This window comes from Gorilla gorilla, chromosome 2, assembly GCF_029281585.2.
Source record: "Gorilla gorilla gorilla isolate KB3781 chromosome 2, NHGRI_mGorGor1-v2.1_pri, whole genome shotgun sequence".
NCBI lineage: Eukaryota > Metazoa > Chordata > Mammalia > Primates > Hominidae > Gorilla > Gorilla gorilla.
Genome location: NC_086017.1, coordinates 41,738,401 through 41,758,040, shown reverse-complemented (window position 1 = coordinate 41,758,040; position 19,640 = coordinate 41,738,401). Strand labels below are relative to the sequence as shown.

At 42.5% G+C, this 19,640-nt stretch overlaps 1 protein-coding gene across 7 annotated transcripts in view; it reads left to right on the top strand.

Moving 5' to 3' along the window:
• Positions 1-19,640, top strand: part of OSBPL10 (oxysterol binding protein like 10) — a 418,377-nt gene that overhangs the window by 188,233 nt on the left and 210,504 nt on the right. For all 7 annotated transcript variants that reach the window (XM_055383346.2, XM_019023911.4, XM_019023909.4 and 4 more), the window contains 2 exons: positions 9,668-9,843; positions 12,969-13,048. In XM_055383346.2, coding sequence (XP_055239321.1) covers positions 9,668-9,843; positions 12,969-13,048 — 256 coding nt within the window. The remainder of the gene's footprint in view (positions 1-9,667; positions 9,844-12,968; positions 13,049-19,640) is intronic.

Genomic DNA, 19,640 nt, shown 5'->3' with positions numbered 1-19,640 from the left:
ATTCTTTTTTAAGGCTGAATAATGTTTCATTGTGTATATAAACCACATTTTCTTTATCCATTCATCTGTTGTTGGACACCCAGCTTGATTCCACATCTTGGCTATTGTGAATAGTGCTGCACTAAATGTGGGGGTGCAGATGTCTCTTCAATATACTGATTTCCTTTCCTTTGCATAAATCCCAGTAGTGGATTGCTGGATCATATGGTAGCTGTACCTGTAGTTCTTTGAAGAGTATTCATACTGTTTTCCATAATTGCTATACTGGTTTACATTCCCACCAATAGTGTATAAGAGTTCCCTTTTCTTTGTATCTTCACCAGCATTTCTTATTTTTTGTCTTTTTCATAATAGCCATCCTAACTGGGGTTAGACGATTCCTCATTGTGATTTCGATTTGCATTTTCCTAATGATTAGTGATGTTGAGCATTTTTTCATATATTTGTTGGACATTTGTATATCCTTTGAGAAATATCTTCAGATCATTTTTAAATGATCAATTTAAAATCAGATTATTTTTAAAGCAGATTATTATTATTATTATTTTTTTTTCATGAGATGGAGTCTCACTCTGTCACCCAGGCTGGAGTGCAGTGGCGTGATCTCGGCTCACTGCAACCTCCACCTCTCAGGTTCAAGTGATTCTCCTGCCTCAGCTTCCCGAGTAGCTGGAATTATAGGCATGCACCACCAGGCCTGGCTAATTTTTTAAATATTTTTAGTAGAGATGGGGTTTCACCATGTTGGCCAGGCTGGTCTTGAACTCCTGATCTCAGGTGATCTGCCCACCTCAGCCTCCCAAAGTGCTGGGATTACAGGCGTGAGCCACTGCGCCCAGCCCATTATTTGTGGTTTTTTTTCGCTATTGTTTGAGTTTCTTGTATATACTGGATATTAATCTCTTGTTAGATGAATAGTTTGCAAATATTTTCCCCCATTCTGTAGATTGTCTTTTCACTCTGTTGTTTCCTTTGTTGCACAGAAGCTTTTATAGCTTGATGTGATGACATTTGTTTGTTTTTGCTTTGGCTGCCTGTGCTTTTGAGGTCTCACTAATTTATAAAATCTTTTCCCAGACCAAGGTTCTGCAGCATTTCCCTTTTGTTTTCTTCTAGTAGTTTTATAGTTTCAGGTCTTACATTTAGGTCTTTCATTCATTTTGAGTTGATTTTTGTATAGGATAAGAGATGTCTCTTTCTTCTGCATATGGATATCCAGTTGTCCCCGCACCATTTATTGAAGAGACTGAGCTTTCCTCGATGTATGTTTTTGGTGCCTTTGTCAAAAATCAGTTGGCTGTAGATACAGGAATTAATTTCTGAGTTCTCTATTCTGTTCCATTGGTTTATGTGTCTCTTTTTTGTGCCAGTACCATGCTGTTTTGGATACTACAGCTTTGTAGTATATTTTGAAGTCTGGTAGTGTGTTGTAATATAATTCTTATGTAATAGACTATATTTGTTCCTGGCTTGGTGATGAGCCTGAGGACCCTCTGACAATTTAGTACCACCTGGGGTGTGTTGGAATCTCTACATCTTGGTGGTTTGGGAGGATGGTGATGGTGGCAGTGGTGGGACTCTGGTCACAGACGAGTAGCTGAGAGATGTAAGAAGACCACTGCATTTCTCTAGTCATTGCCACAAATTCCGAGAGTTAAGAAGATTCCAGATTTTAAAGTTTGGTTGGGATTGAGTTTGCCTGCAAGTGCTGTGTCTTGGAACCTGTTGTAAGGTTTTGGCTGTAGGATCTAGTGTCTTCCTTCCAGGAAGTTTGGTTATCATGAGAGAAATTCTAGAAAACTTATTATTTTCTTCTAAACCTCTTAAGGTTTTTGAGTATAAACTCTTCTAAGATGACGAGACTACTATAGGGAAGGAAGAAAGTTTCTTTTCTTTCTACCCTCTAGGTTGAGCATATTTTGGGGTTATATATTGCGCTTTCTTTCCTTCACCGCAACGATTAAGGCATTACAGCCCCACCTGGAGATGTGTAGATACCTCCTATGTGACAGTGGTAGCTCCAAGGAGGAAACTTTTTGCAGACTTTAGTCTGTTGATCTCTGGAGATGAGAAGGGTTCAACAAATGATTACCAGATGATATTAATTTTAATGACATATGGGACACTTGGGAAAATGCATCCGTAGTTTGGCCCCCCACTTCACATACTGAGTGTGCTTTATTTTGCTGATTTTTCCTGAGTTTTTCTGTAAGTAGTAGATTGGAAGTTTTATAAACAAGGTACTTTTTGATCTCAGAGATGGTGAAGTTTTAGATGTTTGTGCACAGGAGGGACCTGGAAGGCTACTGAAACCTCAAGAATCAGTGTGTACATTGCTGGAAAGAACTTCTCCTTCCAGCTTGGACCTTGTACCAGGCAAATCTTTTAGTGGGAACCATGTGGAGGGGGAGATGCTGAGGGTAGGGAGGGTCTCAGTCTCTGCCATTTGTGTGTTCGTGGGGGTGTCTGTTGACTGCAACTCTGGAAGAGTCAGGTAGTAACTATCCCACGTGGAGAAGGGTTTTCTTTTTTTTTTGAGACGGAGTCTCACTCTGTTGCCCAGGCTGGAGTGCAGTGGCATGATCTCGGCTCACTGCAGCCCTGCCTCCTGGGTTCCAGCAATTCTTCTGCCTCAGCCTCCCGAGTAGCTGGGAGTACAGGTGCATGCCACCATGCCCAGCTAATTTTTGTATTTTTAGTAGAGACGAGGTTTCACCATATTGGCCAGGCTGGTCTCAAACTCCTGACCTCGTGATCCGCCCGCCTCGGCCTCCCAAAGTGCTGGGATTACAGGCGTGATCCACCGCATCCGGCCAGGAGAAGGGTCTTAAGCTGAAGAACATGGCATAGTTGCCATTGGTCAGGACAAGACAGGGTGCAGAAGTCTGTTCACAGGCCCTGTTCATGCAGTCCAGCAGTTTGGAGCAGATGCGTCTCAGAAGATAGAGGCCCGAGGAAGGCGAGGCAGATCTCAGCAGGGAGGTCCACCCTCTCCATGAGGCTGCAGTCAGCTGGGAGCTTGGTGCTCATTCCTCTTTCACATGGCAGAAGGTGGGCCTGGGTAGGTAAGGGGCCTTCATGACCCTGGACTTGACCATCTTGTGTGGCAGTGAGGGACTGATCCTCACCAGGACTAAAAGGAGTCTGAGCCCCTCTTGGTAATAGCAGTAATGTGGCTATGTAAGGTGTACTGCTCAGTCATTAAAGAGAGGGCCATAACCTCCCCTTCTTGGGCCCTTTATGCTTGTTGTTTTAATTTTCACTTTTAAATTTAGATGAAATGATTTTGCTTTTTGTTAGAACCAGCCTGTCTAGCAGAGTGCTTCAAAGAAAGATTTTTTTCATGCATGTTTGTAATTCTCTTGTAGTTTGGCTCTAACTTCTGGCTGTCAGCATGAGTGAGCTGTTTCCCACTGCAGCCCCCCACCCCCCACCCCCCACCTCCTTCTCCTTTTTTGTTTGTTTCTTTTTTTTTTTTTTGAGATGGAGTTTCGCTCTTGTTTCCCAGGCTGGAGTGCAATGGTGTGATCTTGGCTTACTGCAACCTCCGCATCCTGGGTTCAAGCGATTCTCCTGCCTCAGCCTCTCAAGTAGCTAGGATTACAGGCACCTGCCACCATGCCAGGCTAATTTTTTTTTTTTTTTTTGTATTTTTAGTAGAGACGGGGTTTCACCATGTTGGCCAGGCTGATCTTGAACTCCTGACCTCAGGTGATCCACCCATCTCAGACTCCCAAAGTGCTGGGATTATAGGCATGAGCCACTGCACCCGGCCTCTCCTTTCTATTTCTCTTCTTGCCTGGGGTTTGGCTAAGGGTTGTTGGTGAAATCCTAGGCCCAGTTCCTTCCCCAACAAAGGAAACATGTATGCTTTTGTCAGCTTTTAGATCCTAAAGTTGAACCTTAATGAAACTATGTCGGGTAGATGGGGGTGTAGAGGCAGCAATGAAATGGGTACCTGTGCAGACAGATGATGTCTCAGAGATGCAAGACTGGCAAGGCACAGTGAGTGGGTAAGGGCAGTGCAGTGTGTGGATGTGAACGAGTGAGAACATGTGCAGGTGAGTGTGAATATGCAAATGCACCTTCAAGGGTGATTGCATGGGTGGTTATGAATGTGTGAGTGTGTCACACTCCTGGTGCCTCCAGTTGTGCAAGTGTGCATGAGTTAGTTTGTGAGTATGTGAGTGTGAACATGTGTAAGCATGAATGCAAGTACCTGTGTGAGTGTGTTTATATGTATAGTGTGTGTGAGATGCATGTATGTTTGTGGACATCAGTGTGAGTGTGTCACATATATAAGTGTATATGAGGGTATATATGTGTGCATTTGTGCTTCTTTTGGAAACAATGGATATATCTGAAGGATGTTAGTAGGCAATGGCTTGTCCTCAGCCCTTCCCAGGAAGGGGCCTACACTTGCCCTATCTCCCAGCTTTAGGATTGAGCAAGGGTTTCACCAAGAAGCTAGCCTGGTGAGAATTAAGATGGCTTTCCTCATGGGTTTGTTTGCTTTCTTCCCTCATTCTCCCTTTCTCCCTGCAGCACATGCTTTGATTTTTTTCCTCTTTTATTGATGTTATTTTTAACATAGCAAAGAAAGTATGTTCTCTCTGTGTACAATTAAGTTCACCAACACAGCAGTCAAGTTGCACACTGTAGCTTCAAGAAGTTAATTAATAAACCCCAGAACCTAGGAATTAGATTTGCCTTATTCTGTTCTCTAGAAGGGAAGATCTTTAAGAATGTTTCAGGATTTTATCTGACAATTTCACTTGGTTTAATGAAGCCCGATCCAGAAATACGGTTTACTTTTCCATTTAGAATGAAAGCTGTGACTTTGAGATATAGCTGCGTGCTCCTAACAGCAGTACCTGACAAAGCCATGACCCTGTGGGAAACCAAATTTAATTTCTTTCCTACCAGGGAATATGACCCACAGGAATTCTTAATGCTATATGGACAGTCCTTACCCATATATGACACAAGCTGACTTAACTGTTAAAGGCCATGCTGAAAGAACACTTGTTGAGTCTGTTGCAATTTTATTCTAGTCTGTTGGAATTTTTAATCAGATAGTGTCCCATCAGTCCCTTCCAAATATAAAAATTTTAACTGTCTTTAGAAGAGGAGTAAATTATTGATAACTCTCCTTAGTACACATGATTCAGACCTGTGCATTTGCATTGAAACTATTTTAGAAAGCAGTGGAAACATGTTCTTTTTTTCCATCTGAGGCAGAAAGTTAAAGATGTCAGTTTGAAATAGTTAATGTGAAAAATCATTAATGTGTCCCTATATCCTATATAATGTGACATCAGTTGGTTATTCTGCCATACTTACTGAAAAAATAAAACAGCGTTCAATTCATTTCTTTATACCAGCTCCTAAATAATGTCCTCTTCAATTATATAGTTATTTGTTTGAACAGGATGCATTTGGGAAGCTGCCTCTAGGAGAAAGAAAAGCTGGCAAGCTGGCAGGTTCTCTGTGGATAAGTTGGTAGGAGCGGTAAGGAGAGAAAAGTTAAGCCTTGGCTTCATTCCAGTCAATGGCATAGAGTAGATGGGGAAACTGAGGACATGTTACTTTGCCTTTTCATTGAAAGTTTATCCCCTTCCTTTTCTACTTACCTTTGTGTAAGAGTGGCATGTGGCCAGGCACGGTGGCTCATGCCTGTAATTCCAGCACTTGGGGAGGCCGAGGCGGGTGGATCACCTGAAGTCAGGAGTTCGAGACCAGCCTGGCCAACATGGCGAAACCCCGTCTCTACTGAAAATGCAAAAATTAGCTGGGCATAGTGGCAAGCGCCTGTAATCTCAGCTACTCGGGAGGCTGAGGCAGGAGAATCACTTGAACCCGGGAGGTGGAGGTTGCAGTAAGCCAAGATCACACCATTGCAGTCCTGCCTAACAGAGCAAGACTCATCTCAAAAAAAAAAAAAAAAAAAAAAGGCTCATGCCTGTAATGCCAGCACTGTGGGAGGCTGAGGTGGGCAGATCACCTGAGGTCAGGAGTTTGAGACTAGACTGGCCAACATGGGGAAACCCCATCTCTACTGAAAATACAAAAAAAATTAGCTGGGCGTGGTGGTTCCTGTAATCCCAGCTACTTGGGGAGGCTGAGGCAGGAAAATCACTTGAACCTGGGAGGTGGAAGTTGCAGTGAGCTGAGATCGTGCCATTGCACTCTAGCGTGGGCAAAGAAGCGAGACTCCATCTCAAAAAAAAAAAAAGAAAAGTGGCATGCTTGTCAAAGGGGATGCTGCAGCGCTGTGTCTGCAGGTGTGTGTAGGGGGGCACACGTGGCACAACGTGCTGTAGTGTGAGCCTACCTAGTCTCCTTCCTCAGCTGGAAAGGATCATTGTTCATGTTCTAACTTGCCATGAGCATTGTCTGCACAGCCGCAGTCAGAATGACATTAAATATAGGTCAAGTGGAAGACACTCCTCAAAAGAAGGCAGTCAGCACTTAAATAATTTGACCATTTGCTGCTCAGAAGTTACCCTGGTTCTTCTCTCATTGAGGGAGTTTGGTTTTTGCCCCACATTAAAGAATAGGGGCAAATTTCAAGTAGAAGGATCTGAAAATACAAATAAAAAGGGGTTTTTATGTCTTTGTTAATGTAAGGCTAGCAGCTGCTATAACAGATATTGATCCCCGTGGCCTAATTAAAGTTTCTTTCTTATTAATACAGTGGTCTGATGTGGGTGTTGCTCAGCAGGTGATGCTCTTCCAGGTGGTGTTTCAGGGACCCAGGCTCTCCCAAGTTGTGCTGTAGGTTGTCTCCATTCCAGTGCGTGTGTGTGTGTGTGTGTGTGTGTGTGCGTGCGTGCACACTTCTGCTCACATTCTATTGGCTAAAGCTCAAAAAGCCACACCCTAAGTGCAGGGAAAGCTGAGAAATATGTTCTGGATGTGACTTCTCTGGAAGAGGAGGAAAGGGATTTGTTGATGGTAGTTTACGCCAGTGATTTTCACACTTCACCTGCAGCAGATTACCTGGAAGCTTGTTAAAACAGAGTTTCTGATTCAGCAGGGCTTGGGTGGGGCCCAAGATTTTCCATTTCTAACAAGATCCCAGGCAATGTTGTTACTGCTGGCTTGGGGATCACACTTTGAATAGCCCTGGTTCTGACACATTTTTGCGTCTTCGTTTATCCACGCATGAGATAAACCAGAAATACCTTTATTAGAATGACTTGAGAGATGAGAGGGAAGAAGAGTAAAATAGATAGTAGTCTTGGCCAGACCATCTGAAACATTAAAAATAATTCAAAGTGGACGATTTCTTAGAGGAATTGGAGCTTTGGAGGACTGCCACCTGGGCAGTCACGTGCTAATGAGATGGCTGCGACTTGCTCCCTGGCAGGGGCCATAAGTAGGGACCTCTACTGCCAGGCAAAGGAGCTTTCAGCTTCATTATCTCTGTTGGAACAGGGAGATTTGGAGAATGAAGTATGTAAATAGGTCCTGGAGAAGTGATATGGAGAAGTTACAAGGAAGGACTTGAGTGAGAATCAAGGAGTTTCAGTTTGCTGGAGTGGACCCAAGCCTGAACTTTGGACACAGAAGAGTTGAACTTGGATTTTAAATTCCTTCAAGTCTCAGGATACGTATAACGTGGGGATAACATCTATTCTGTTGGGTTATTGTGAGAATAGTTTAGAGGTTTGTGAACTTTGCTGGTTGTTGGTGCTTCTAGGTTAAAATAAGTATCTAACAGATTCATTTTTTAAGTGGTTAGTTCCAAACAACCTCATACATATTTATGTCTAAACAACTCAGTAGCTATTTGAAAAAATAATATCAATTGAAAGAAAAATATTTTAGTTTCTTAAATAACCACAATTACTTATTAATGGGATGTGTGTACCTGTGGGTACTGCACAGCTTCTCAAACCTTGGAATCATACTGGACATTGCTATTCTCTTTTCCTGTTCTACGTTGATGTTTTTTTTTAAATTGTAGCACCTGCTGAAACTCTTTGCAAAAATATGATGGCATCAAAAGGAATGTAGTGCAATATAATATTAAAACTGTGAAAAGTCCCTGAATTGGTAGTACAGACGGTATGTTGAGTCTCGCCATGTATCCCTCAAAAAATGTAAAATATGTTGCATTGCCTCTATCAGTTCACTGTATGACCCGGGTGCTTTGATGCATGGATGGAGAAACGTGGGATTTAGTAGATTTTTTTTCTTTATTCATTCCTTGCACAAGTGCTAACTGAGTAGCAATGAACTATCAGGCACACTGCTGGGCGCTGTGGGGAGGAAAACACTTTCCACTTCCGCAGAGTGTAGTCTAGTGGGGAAACCAGTCATTGAATCAGATAATCACACAAATGTAGACTTCAAATGGGGCCAGTACCATGAGGGAGCATTTCAAAGTGCTGCAAGAAAGAATATTTGACCCGGTCAGGAGAACTTAACACGGCAAGCAGGGGTAGGAACCATATTCCAGGCAGGGGGAGTAGCATTCTGGGCAAGTATTTTTCAAACTATCTATGGTGAAGGACCTGCTTCACTCCATCTGCCAATTGCACTGTTATTGGTTCATGACTAGTATGTAGCTTGTGTGGAACACGTGTGTTTGACAACTTCTGAACTGTTGAGACTTGTCCAGCTGATCTATGCATTTGGATATTGAAACAAAGCCAAACGCAGGAAATGTTTCAAAAGGGTGTGGTGGACTGGTAACAGTTTGTAGACCATCAAAATTTGCAGACCACACTTTGAGTAACTGCTCCAGACAGCAAGAACAGCATGTGCAAAGGTCCTGTGGCAGGAGGCAACTTGGTGACTATGAAGGAAGAGAGAAAAGACTAGTGTCAGTGGAAGATGAAGTGAGAAGGTAGAAAAGTCAGCAGGGGCAGGCCTCAAGGCCACAGTAAGAATCTGAGGCTCAGGTGAAGACATTTCCATCCTGGTGGAGAAGGGGAAATTGTCTTGACTACTTCCTAGGTAATAGCTTGAGAAAATTAACAGGCCAGATATTTGGCTACAAATATTCATTGTGTGATTTAAGCAAATTGCAGTTCTTCTTCTTTTACCATGGATGTAGAGTTCAGTGGCATTTCAGCATCCCAGAGCAGGGGGAATCCTTGCCTTCGTGTGAATGGGCCTGCTAGAGCGTGTCCAGATGGTTGCAGAAGCACCTCCAGTTCCCTGACAGATGCTGCCAGGTGCTCAGGCTCCTTATGGTACCCATGCCACTGGCAGGAAGTTGGAGACCAAGCTTGCTGCTGCTGTCTGGGTGTGAAACTACCTCTCCTGGAGGCCTTGTGAATTTCAACTGTTCCTGTGAATTCATGTGGAGCATGTTGCAAGAGGCTGTGTTGCAATGCTTCTGCCAGTCTCTGCCATTCTGAGGTTTAATGTGGTATCCATGGGTACTGGGTGAAGTGTGGGCATGGCACCAAATCCTGAGTGGTCCTGGCCCTTGCCCACAAGTGCCCCATTATGAGCGCCACTCTGATTTAAGAATCCAGTGCTCTCTCCCTACTCAGGCTAACTTCTATGGGCATCTGGGAGGGACTTTTGGTTTCCAGCTTCATGGATGTGGAGTCTTGATGTTGACTTCTGGATCACTTTGCTTTTTTCTGCTTTGCTGTGCAGAATAGGGTAGGAGAGAAAAATGATGTACTGTGGTTTCTCTGTGCAGGTACTTCGTACTGGATTTCGAGGCTGGCATCCTGCAGTATTTTGTGAATGAGCAAAGCAAACACCAGAAGCCTCGAGGAGTCCTGTCTTTATCTGGAGCCATAGTGTCCCTGAGTGATGAAGCTCCCCACATGCTGGTGGTGTACTCTGCTAATGGAGAGATGTTTAAACTGAGAGGTGCGTTCTTCTCCTAGTAACTTTTCAGACAGGCCTCTAGTTGCTATGGTGATGGCTCTCTTGTTTTTTGATTTTTTGTTTTTTTAAATTGCCTTTGACAGTTTGCTGTGTTTGGAGGACTCTGTGGTGACACACATTGCCTCTCTTATCCCTGGGGTGGGGAGATGGAGCTGACATTAGGAATTACTTGTCCTAATTAACTGAGGAATTAAGGACAAAGGAAAGGTGAGTGATTCCCAAAGCAGCGCGCCTTAGGACTTCGAAGATCTTAAGTGTTCGCTCAGTATATTCTCTTTGACCTAATAGTATGAATCTTCACTACAGTGCCCTGTGAGGGCTGTGCTATAAGGGCAAAAAAAGACCTTTAAGGGTCCTAGTGTTTTCCCCCCAAAGTTTCTCTAGAACCGTTTCTTAGTAAAGTGCCCCTTTGTGTTTTGTTCAATCCACTGTCGTAGAGCCTGGTGAGAAGCCAACTGGAATGGAGTTAATGTCCCTTTGTATGCTTTCTTCCCTTCTCTTTGCTTCTTGAAAATGGATATCTTTGCTTTAATAAAGAAAAAAAAGAAAATGGATACCTGCCCAGCATCCCAGAAATGAGGATGACTTTCCAGGGAGTCCAGTATTCACCCTCAAGACACATCCATCGCACAGAAATGTCAGACTTGTAATAAAATTGCAGTGTAATTTGATTGCTAGATCATTCTACCAGGATCTGTCATGGTTGCATTGCTGTGATTCTTCTGCCACTTTTCTTCTAATAAAATAATGAAATGAAACAACAAATCTAAATGCCCACAAGTGCATGCACACACACACACGGACACGCAGAGTCTATATTATTTATCAAGTCCTGAGGAAAAGTAGTATGTATTAAGTATTGAGAGGTGGTTGAAAATTCTGCCTTTTTTAATGTAACATTTTCTTTCGACTAAGAGGTAAGTATGAAGAAACGGCTGCTTGCTATCTGTTCGTGACCATGATCAGTTGCCTCTGCAAAGTCAGACTGAGGGACTACATTCCTCACCTCTCAGCCCAATTTTCACCATTCTTCTGCCAAGCTTCACTACCCAAGAGATGAAATAAGCTAATGTTTATTATCTATATACAAGTCATATTTCAGAATCTATAAAACAATCCAAAAACCTCGGAAGTAAAAATGTCTATAGTTGATAAAAAAATTTTCAGGAATGTGATAAGATTCATGTTCTCTTGAGATTCATGCAGTGTGCATTCCAGCTGCCTAGATTTATATGGTCCTTGGCTTCGCTTTGCCATTTATTGCTTAATAAATTGTCAGTGCAGAAACAATAGCAGACGAAAAACGTAATGGCACTTTCCACCCTGCCTGTGGTTTATAAAATGATACAAACCCACACAAAAGAAATATCCAACTAATTTGACAATTGAGCCATCTTGTTTTGCCATTGAATCATTAATATCCTTTGGATTATTAAGCCCTAGGTTTTTTTTTAGAGGGCAATTTTAATAGCAAATACAGAGGTTTTATGATCAGCATGGAATAATCACAATTGCTAAATTTAGCTAAAGCTTAACTATAAAAAAAGTCAGGATAAATTTCTGCATGTTTATGGCTTGTCCTTAGCCTGTCCCACAAGGAACTGGCTGTTGGTGTCTCATTTCACATCTTACCTGCACATAGTAGGAGCTGGATCATGGTATCATGAGACGCACAGCTTTTGGGAGTATTTTTGATGCAAAGCCTTTGGCTAGTATTGCCACAAACTGGCAATTCTTCAAGTTTACTAAGGAAAAAGGCCCTAATTTCTGCGAAGTCCTTTGTCTTTGGAAGTTCATTACACCTGGTACACTCTGTAAATCAGACTTGTGTAACAGGCCTTTTGACAGACAAATCATTTGGGATTTGTAGGGGCTATCTTCATGCCTTAAATAGGACTAAGCAAAGAATTTCCCATTTGGTAACTCTAGATTTCTTCTCCTGAAAGTTCAAGCTGAAGTCAGGTTTTATGGACAAATGACACTTAGGCCCAGTTTTGTAAACAGTTATAATTTCCAGGGAATCGTTGTTTTTTTTTTCATAGTCAACATTTATGCAGCTAGTATTATAATATTTATGCAGTTATTTATGTGATTAAATTGATGATTTAGATTTCATTAGAACCTGTTGTGTGCCCATGGTATTTAAGAATAACTTTATATATATTATTTGAGAGATAGGTTATAGATGGAAGGACATAACTATACAACATGACTACTTGCACTTTAATGTCTCTTTGGGGGAAATTTGAGGCTCTCTAAGGCAGCATTTGGTATCTTGCTCTTTGCAATCGTATGAATCTTTGAGAGCATACTAAAATGGTAATTCAACTGAATGCTTATTTTGTAAATGTTAATAACATCACGGTACAGCCGTGGTAGATAGCAAAAGGCCCTGAAAAACTGCCCTTTGAGGCCGGGTGCAGTGGCTTAGCCTGTAATACCATCACTTTGGTAGACCAAGGCGGGTGGATCATGAGGTCAGGAGATTGAGACCATCCTGGCTAACACAGTGAAACCCCATTTCTACTAAAAAATACAAAAAAAATAGCCGGGCATGGTGGCGGGTGCCTGTAGTACCAGCTACTGAGGAGGCTGAGGCAGAAGAATGGTATGAATCCAGGAGGCAGAGTGTGCAGTGAGCTGAGTTGGCGCCACTGCACCCCAGCCTGGGCGACAGAGCGAGACTCCGTCTCAAAAAAAAAAAAAAAAAAAAAAAGTGCCATTTGATACTCATGTTAGCTACACAAGGTTAGAGGCATTTGAAAATAAGCATGTGGTTTCTTGCCTGCTTTCTTTTTAAATAAGTATTATAGAAATGACTTTTTTCAGAGGAGGCTAAAAAATGGCAAAATTATTCTTATAATGGGTATTTCAGAATCCATTTTTCATATGGCTCAAGAGAGGATTTTCCGTGGGATTCAGTGCAGTCTCTGTTTTGGTGTAAGTACAGGCCGCTTGAGAACGTTGTGATTTGTGCTTGCTTCCCCACCTTCTTGCTACCTCTCACTCCCCAGGCTCCCCACCCCCTTAGGTGGGTGTAGAAATAAGTTGGATGTGTTTTGGAACAATCTCTGCAATCATTTCTTTCTCTGTTTTCTCTATTTTAGCTGCTGATGCAAAAGAGAAACAATTCTGGGTGACTCAGCTTCGAGCTTGTGCCAAATACCACATGGAAATGAATTCTAAGGTAAGTTACCGTGAGAAAGGAAGGAGGCATTCGAATAACCAGCCTGGCTTTCAGCCCCATTATTTGTTTCTTTGGGGAAGGTGTTTTTCATGTTATTTTTTAAGTTGCCCACTGCAGTGGAATTCCTACTTGTCCTGCTGCACGTAAATTTAAAGCCAGGAGAAATGTAGTTAAGATTTTCTTGTAGGTAGAATACGCAGGCACACAGACACTTTGGGAACCGAATCTGGAAAGACACTTTTGCATTCTGTTGTCAATTTAGGCAGCTGTTAATTGGTCTATTGAGAAGCTCTAGTGGATGATTTCATTGTGGAGATGGAGTTGTCAGATTTACAGTTCGTAAATCTAGTAGCCATCACTGATCCTTAAATAAAACCTAGACCCTGAATTGCTTATGTACTTTGCAAGGAGCTTCTGCATTCCTAGTGTATCAAAATGTTCTCGGGTAATTTGGCATCCAAGTATGATTTATTCTCTCCTGGGGACCTTGTGAGATCTTGTGTTAGGTGTGCAGGAGGTAGGAGGTGGGCATTTTCATGGATTATTGTGGAGTATTTACAGTCATTAAAATACAGGAAACAAAATTTCAAAATGCATTTATCTAGGGCAATAAATATTGGTTAAAATTAATGTTCCAAGGGCTACTCCTTTATATCATTGGTTCAAGTATAGTTGTTGCATCCAACTGCTATATTTTTCTATATTCCCTGCATCCTGTAGAAAGATCCACTCTTCAAACTTCTGATGATTCCATCTGCTAGAACTTGCCTGCTTTCTGGGTCAGGGCCATGTGAAATGTCTTACTTAGATACACCTGGCTGTTCTGCCTCCAAATACAAACTAAAATAATTTCTTCATAATGCTTTTTTTTTTTTTTTTTTTAAAGACATCCCCTTTTCCTTAACTTGCTTAGGATAGTGGCACTTACCTGTAATGCCTCGCTTAACTTGCCCTAAGCCGAATCTTCAGGAACTGTAGGTACAGCCCTCATTCTAAAGCATTTTCCCCCAATTGGCCTTCTTTATTTTCCAAGAATTATAGTAGGAGTTCTCAACATTTAATTGGTACTTTATATACATCTAGGAAGTGCAGTTTGTTTTTGTCTTTTTATATGTGTCTTTACTTTTTATAAACCAGAACAGAAGAGGATAAGAGTAGAAGGACTTACCCCCACCTATTGCCCTATGTGCTCATTAGAGATAGTTGTTCTTAACTGTTCTTGAATATCTTTCTAGTAAATTTAGTATATCTTGGTATGTGTATGTGTATATAACTGTATCTACGTAAATACATGTTTTTATACAAATGGGGATCACATGCATACTGTTTTCTCCTTTTTTTTTTTTTTTTTTTTTACTTAATATATTTTGGAGATCTTTTTGTATTAGGCACATGGATTTACTTGCACTCCTTTTTGGTTGGCCAGATGGTGTTTTTGGGAATGGATGTCAGTGCTTTATTTAAGTCTTCTACTAATGGAAATTTAGAGTTGTTTCCTTATTGTTGTTGTCACATATAATGCTGTAATGTGTGACGTCTTTGTGCATATATATTCTTATACCTCTAGGTGTCTATCTGTAGGATGAATTTATACCAGTGGAATTGCTAGATCTTAGAATATGTCTTTGAAATTTTCATAGATGTTGCTAAATTGTCTTCTACAACGGTTGCCCTTATTTGTACTCCCACCAGTTCTGTAAGGGTTTGTTTTCCCCTCTCATCAACGGGTGTTACTAACATTCAGGTTTCTTCATTCTCACAGATCAAAATTGGATACCTCATTATTTTTATTTTCATGTCTAAAATCATGACTGGGGCCAAGTATGTCTTCAAATGTTTATTGGCCATTCTTAAAAATAATGCAAACTGCCAATTTATATCCTTCACTTGTTTTTCTATTAAGCTCATTTTTTCCTCTTGATTTGCAGTAGCTCTTTGTGTACAAAGGATTTTTTTGGCCTGTCATTTGTACTGTTGATATTTTCTCCTAGTAGACAATTTGTATTTTGAGTTTGAATAAAATTTTTGCTTTGTAGAATATTTAAGTTTTTGCAGTCAAGTTTATGAGTATTTTTATTTTTGGCTTTTGGTTTTGTATCATATTTAGAAAGGGCATCTCTGGTCCAAAATTATGAAAATATTCTTCACTGTTTTCAAGGAGCTTATAGGTTAATTATTATATTTAAATCACTGATTCATCTGGAATTTATTTTGGGAGTGGGAATTGAGGTAGGGGAACCAACTTTAAGTACATTAATATTTTGATGAATCATTGTAGAGAAGAAAAATTAAAGGCTTCCTAATGGTAGTTAAAAAAAAAAAAGAATTTGAAGATTCTTGGAAGCAGAGTTTGATTTCCTGATATATTCTCTGGTTAGCTTCAGGAATACTGACTAATCTATTAATATTAGAATCAAAATAAATAATAATTTAGAAGTTTAGGCCTGGAGGATTTCTTATTTGAGAAATGGAGATGAAAGTGCTATTACCACTCATTTATATCCTAGCTAGCATGATCAACTAGGGAATAATAATTTTAAAACTGTGAACAGACCTTATTATTCAGTGACAGCATTACCAAATTCAAGGCTGCTTAAGCAGAAGTTAAATAGCGAAAACAAGGATGGGCTCAAAGTGAATATAAACTTGATATCCAGTTAACTGTAGTATTGCTGCTTAATTTGCATCATGGTTATTAGGAATATATGCCAAGCCTCCTCTTCACCGTGTTTCTTCTTTATTCTCAGCAGATCAGATCCCTTTACAGTAGACTATAGAGTATACTTTCCCTACAGCTGCTTGGAATTTTGCCTTTTAAAAACTCTTATGTAAAATCGTGTTCAGGGTGGGAAAAAAATAACATTGTGTTCCCTGGAACAAATATTAGGTAAAATGGTGCTATAATTCAAACTCATTTTAGTAAGAACTACAGGATAGCCAGATGCATAGAACTGTAGAGCTGAAAAAGGCTGTAAGGATGACCCAGCCAGTGGTTTCAAAACCCAGACCTGCCTTAGTCACTACCTGATGAAGTTTTTCCCCAGTCCAGAGTGAAATGAGAAAAACAAGGAGGGAATTATTCCCAAAGACAACTTTATTTAAAATAAATGACTACTCTTCTTTTCAAAAATTATGTTGCTTTGCTTTTGGATGGTTAAAATATTCTTCCTTTTTATTGTAGAATATGGTAGAATATTGATTGCATTTTTTTAAAATTGAGGTTTATTGGAGTATAATTTGCATACAATAAAATTTAACTCCTTTTAAGTGTAAAGTTCAATCAGTTTTGACAAATATATAGAGTCGAGTAACCACCACTGTACTCACAATTTCGCCCTGCCAGCAAGTTCCCTCATTACCCCCTTTATGATCAATCTCCTCACTGACCTCTCTGCAACTGGCAACTGCTGATTGGTTTCCTATTTATAGTTTTGCTTTTTCTAGAATGTTCTATAGGTAGAATTATATGGCCTTTCACAACAGACTTCTGTTACTTACAAAAAAGTTTTTGATGCTGGATGTGGTGGCTCACGCCTGTAATCCCAGCACTTTGGGAGGCTGAGGCAGGCAGATTGCTCGAGTCTGGGAGTTTGAGACCAGCCTGGGCAACATGGCGAAACCCTGTCTCCAAAAAAATACCAAAAAAATTAGCTGGGCATGGTGGTGCACACCTGTAGTCTCAGCTTCTCAGGAGACTGAGGTGGGAGGATTGCTTGAGCCCAGGAGACAGAGGTTACATCAAACTGAGATTGCACCACTGTACTCCAGCCTGGGTGACAGAGTGAGATCATGTCTCAAAAAAAAAAAAAAAGAAAGCTTTTGAATTTCATCCATGCTGTTGTGTGTATCAGTAGTTGATTCTGTCTTTACATTTTAGCTATTTTAGTGGAATTATGGTACTTTTTGTTCTTAATATTCTTACTTGGAAAAATCGAAAGTGTGAATAACCCTAAGTCAATTCCCAGACTTAAAAAAAAAACAACAAAAACAAAACACGTATTGGCCTTTGAAATCCAGAGGTCTGGCTATCTCGCCCAGCCTCCATTGGTTTGTACACAAAGAAGCCCCAACCAGGAGGCTGTGGTGCTAAGACTGGAACCTGGGTCTCCTGCTTTCTTGTCCTTGCTCTGACATCTAGCCTCACAGATGTCAGCTAGGGCCACCATGTGCTTCCCTCTGTGGGTGGTGGGGTCCCTTCTAGGAAAGTTTCTGATTCTGCATGGACAGAAACTGACAAACAGACAAAATCTCCCTTTTCTCCATGTCACATAGGTTCATCCTGTGGTTTCCGGTGTTACTTGAGGTGGAGTCACCGGGGTATGGGATTGGTCTGCCAGGAAGAATAGAACACAGACTTCCCCTGAAAACACAAACAACAAATGAAAACATTCAGCCTTTAGTGCATTGTAAAAATTAAAGCAGCATTGATGGAGAAAGTGTTGAGAGAGAGTCATAAAGCCATTCTTATGAGAATCTACTTGTGTGTGACTCTGAAGGTCTTAAATGCAAGAAATGCAAGAGTGAATTTCTTGCATGTGTGTGCGTGTGCATGTATGTGTGTGTGCGTGTGTGTGTGTGTTTTGAGACAGGGTCTCATTCTGTTGCTCAAGCTGGCATGCAGTGGTGCAATCAGTGGTACAGCCTTGACCTCCCAGGCTCTCAATCGATCCTCCCACCTTAGCCTCCTGAGCAGCTGGGGCCACAGGCACACACCATCATCCCTGGCTAATTTTTTGTAGAAACAGGGTTTCTCCACATAGCCCAGGCTGTTCTCCAACTCATGGGCTCAAGCGATCCTTCTGCCTTGCCCTCCCAAAGTGCTGGGATTATAGGCATGAGCCACTGAGCCTGGCTTCTTGTAGTTTTTATCAAGTGGGTGGTCTTAGGAAACTTCTAGGATAGGAAAAGTGGTGTTATAGTGTGTCCGGAATTGGTGGGTTCTTGGTCTCACTGACTTCAAGAATGAAGCCGCGGACCCTCGCGGCGAGTGTTACAGCTTTTAAGGTTGCGTGTCTGGAGTTTGTTCCTTCTGATGTTCGGATGTGTTCGGAGTTTCTTCCTTCTGGTGGGTTCGTAGTCTCGCTGGCTCAGGAGGGAAGCTGCCGTCCTTTGTAGTGAGTGTTACAGCTCTTAAGGCGGCGCATCTGGAGTTGTTCGTTCCTCCCGGTGGGCTCATGGTCTCGCTGGCTTCAGGAGTGAAGCTGCAGACCTTAGCGGTGAGTGTTACAGCTCATAAAAGCAGTGTGGACCCAAAGAGTGAGCAGCAGCAAGATTTATTGCAAAGAGCGAAAGAACAAACCTTCCACAGTGTGGAAGGCGACCTGAACGGGTTGCCACTGCTGGTTTGGGCAGCCTGCTTTTATTCTCTTATCTGGCCCCACCCACGTCTTGCTGATTGGTAGAGCTGAGTGGTCTGTTTTGATAGGGCGCTGATTGGTGCGTTTACAATCCCTGAGCTAGACACAAAGGTTCTCCACATCCCCATCAGATTAGTTAGATACAGAGTATAGACACACAGGTTCTCCAAGGCCTCACCAGAGCAGCTAGATACAGAGTGTCGATTGGTGTACTCACAAACCCTGAGCTAGACATAAAGGTTCTTCAAGGCCCCACCAGAGCAGCTAGATACAGAGTGTCGATTGGTGCACTCACAAACCCTGAGCTAGACACAGGGTGCAGATTGGTGTGTTTACAAACCTTGAGCTAGATACAGAGTGCTGATGGGTGTATTTACAATCCCTGAGCTAGACATAAAGGTTCTCCAAGGCCCCACCAGAGCAGCTAGATACAGAGTGTCGATTGGTGCACTCACAAACCCTGAGCTAGACACAGGGTGCTGATTGGTGTGTTTACAAACCTTGAGCTAGATACAGAGTGCTGATTGGTGTATTTACAATCACTGAGCTAGACATAAATGTTCTCCAAGGCCCCACCAGACTCAGGAGCCCAGCTGGCTTCACCCAGTGGATCCCGCATGGGGGCTGCAGGTAGAGCTGCCTGCCAGTCCTGCGCCATGCACTCGCACTCCTCAGCCCTTGGGCGGTCAATAGGACTGGGTGCTATGGAGCAGGGGGCGGCGCTCGTCTGGGAGGCTCGGGCTGCACAGGAGCCCATGGAGGGGGTGGGAGGCTCAGGCATGGCGGGCTGCAGGTCCGGAGCCCTGCCCCCCGGGAAAGCTAAGGCCCAGTGAGAAATCGAGCACAGCGCCAGTGGGCTGGGACTGCTGGGGGACCCAGTACACCCTCCGCAGCTACTGGCCCAGGTGCTAAGCCCCTCACTGCCCGGGGCCGGGAGGCCCACCGGCTGCTCCGAGTGCGGGGCCCGCCAAGCCCACGCCCACCTGGAACTCCAGCTGGCCCGCAAGCGCAGTGCGCAGCCCCGGTTCCGCCTTGCGCCTGTCCCTCCACACCTCCCTGCAAGCTGAGGGAGCCGGCTCTGGCCTTGGCCAACCCAGAAAGGGGCTCCCACAGTGCAGCGGTGGGCTGAAGGGCTCCTCAAGTGCCGCCAAAGTGGGAGCCCAGGCAGAGGAGGTGCCCAGAGCAGGCGAGGGCTCTGAGGACTGCCAGCACGCTGTCACCTCTCAATAGGAATT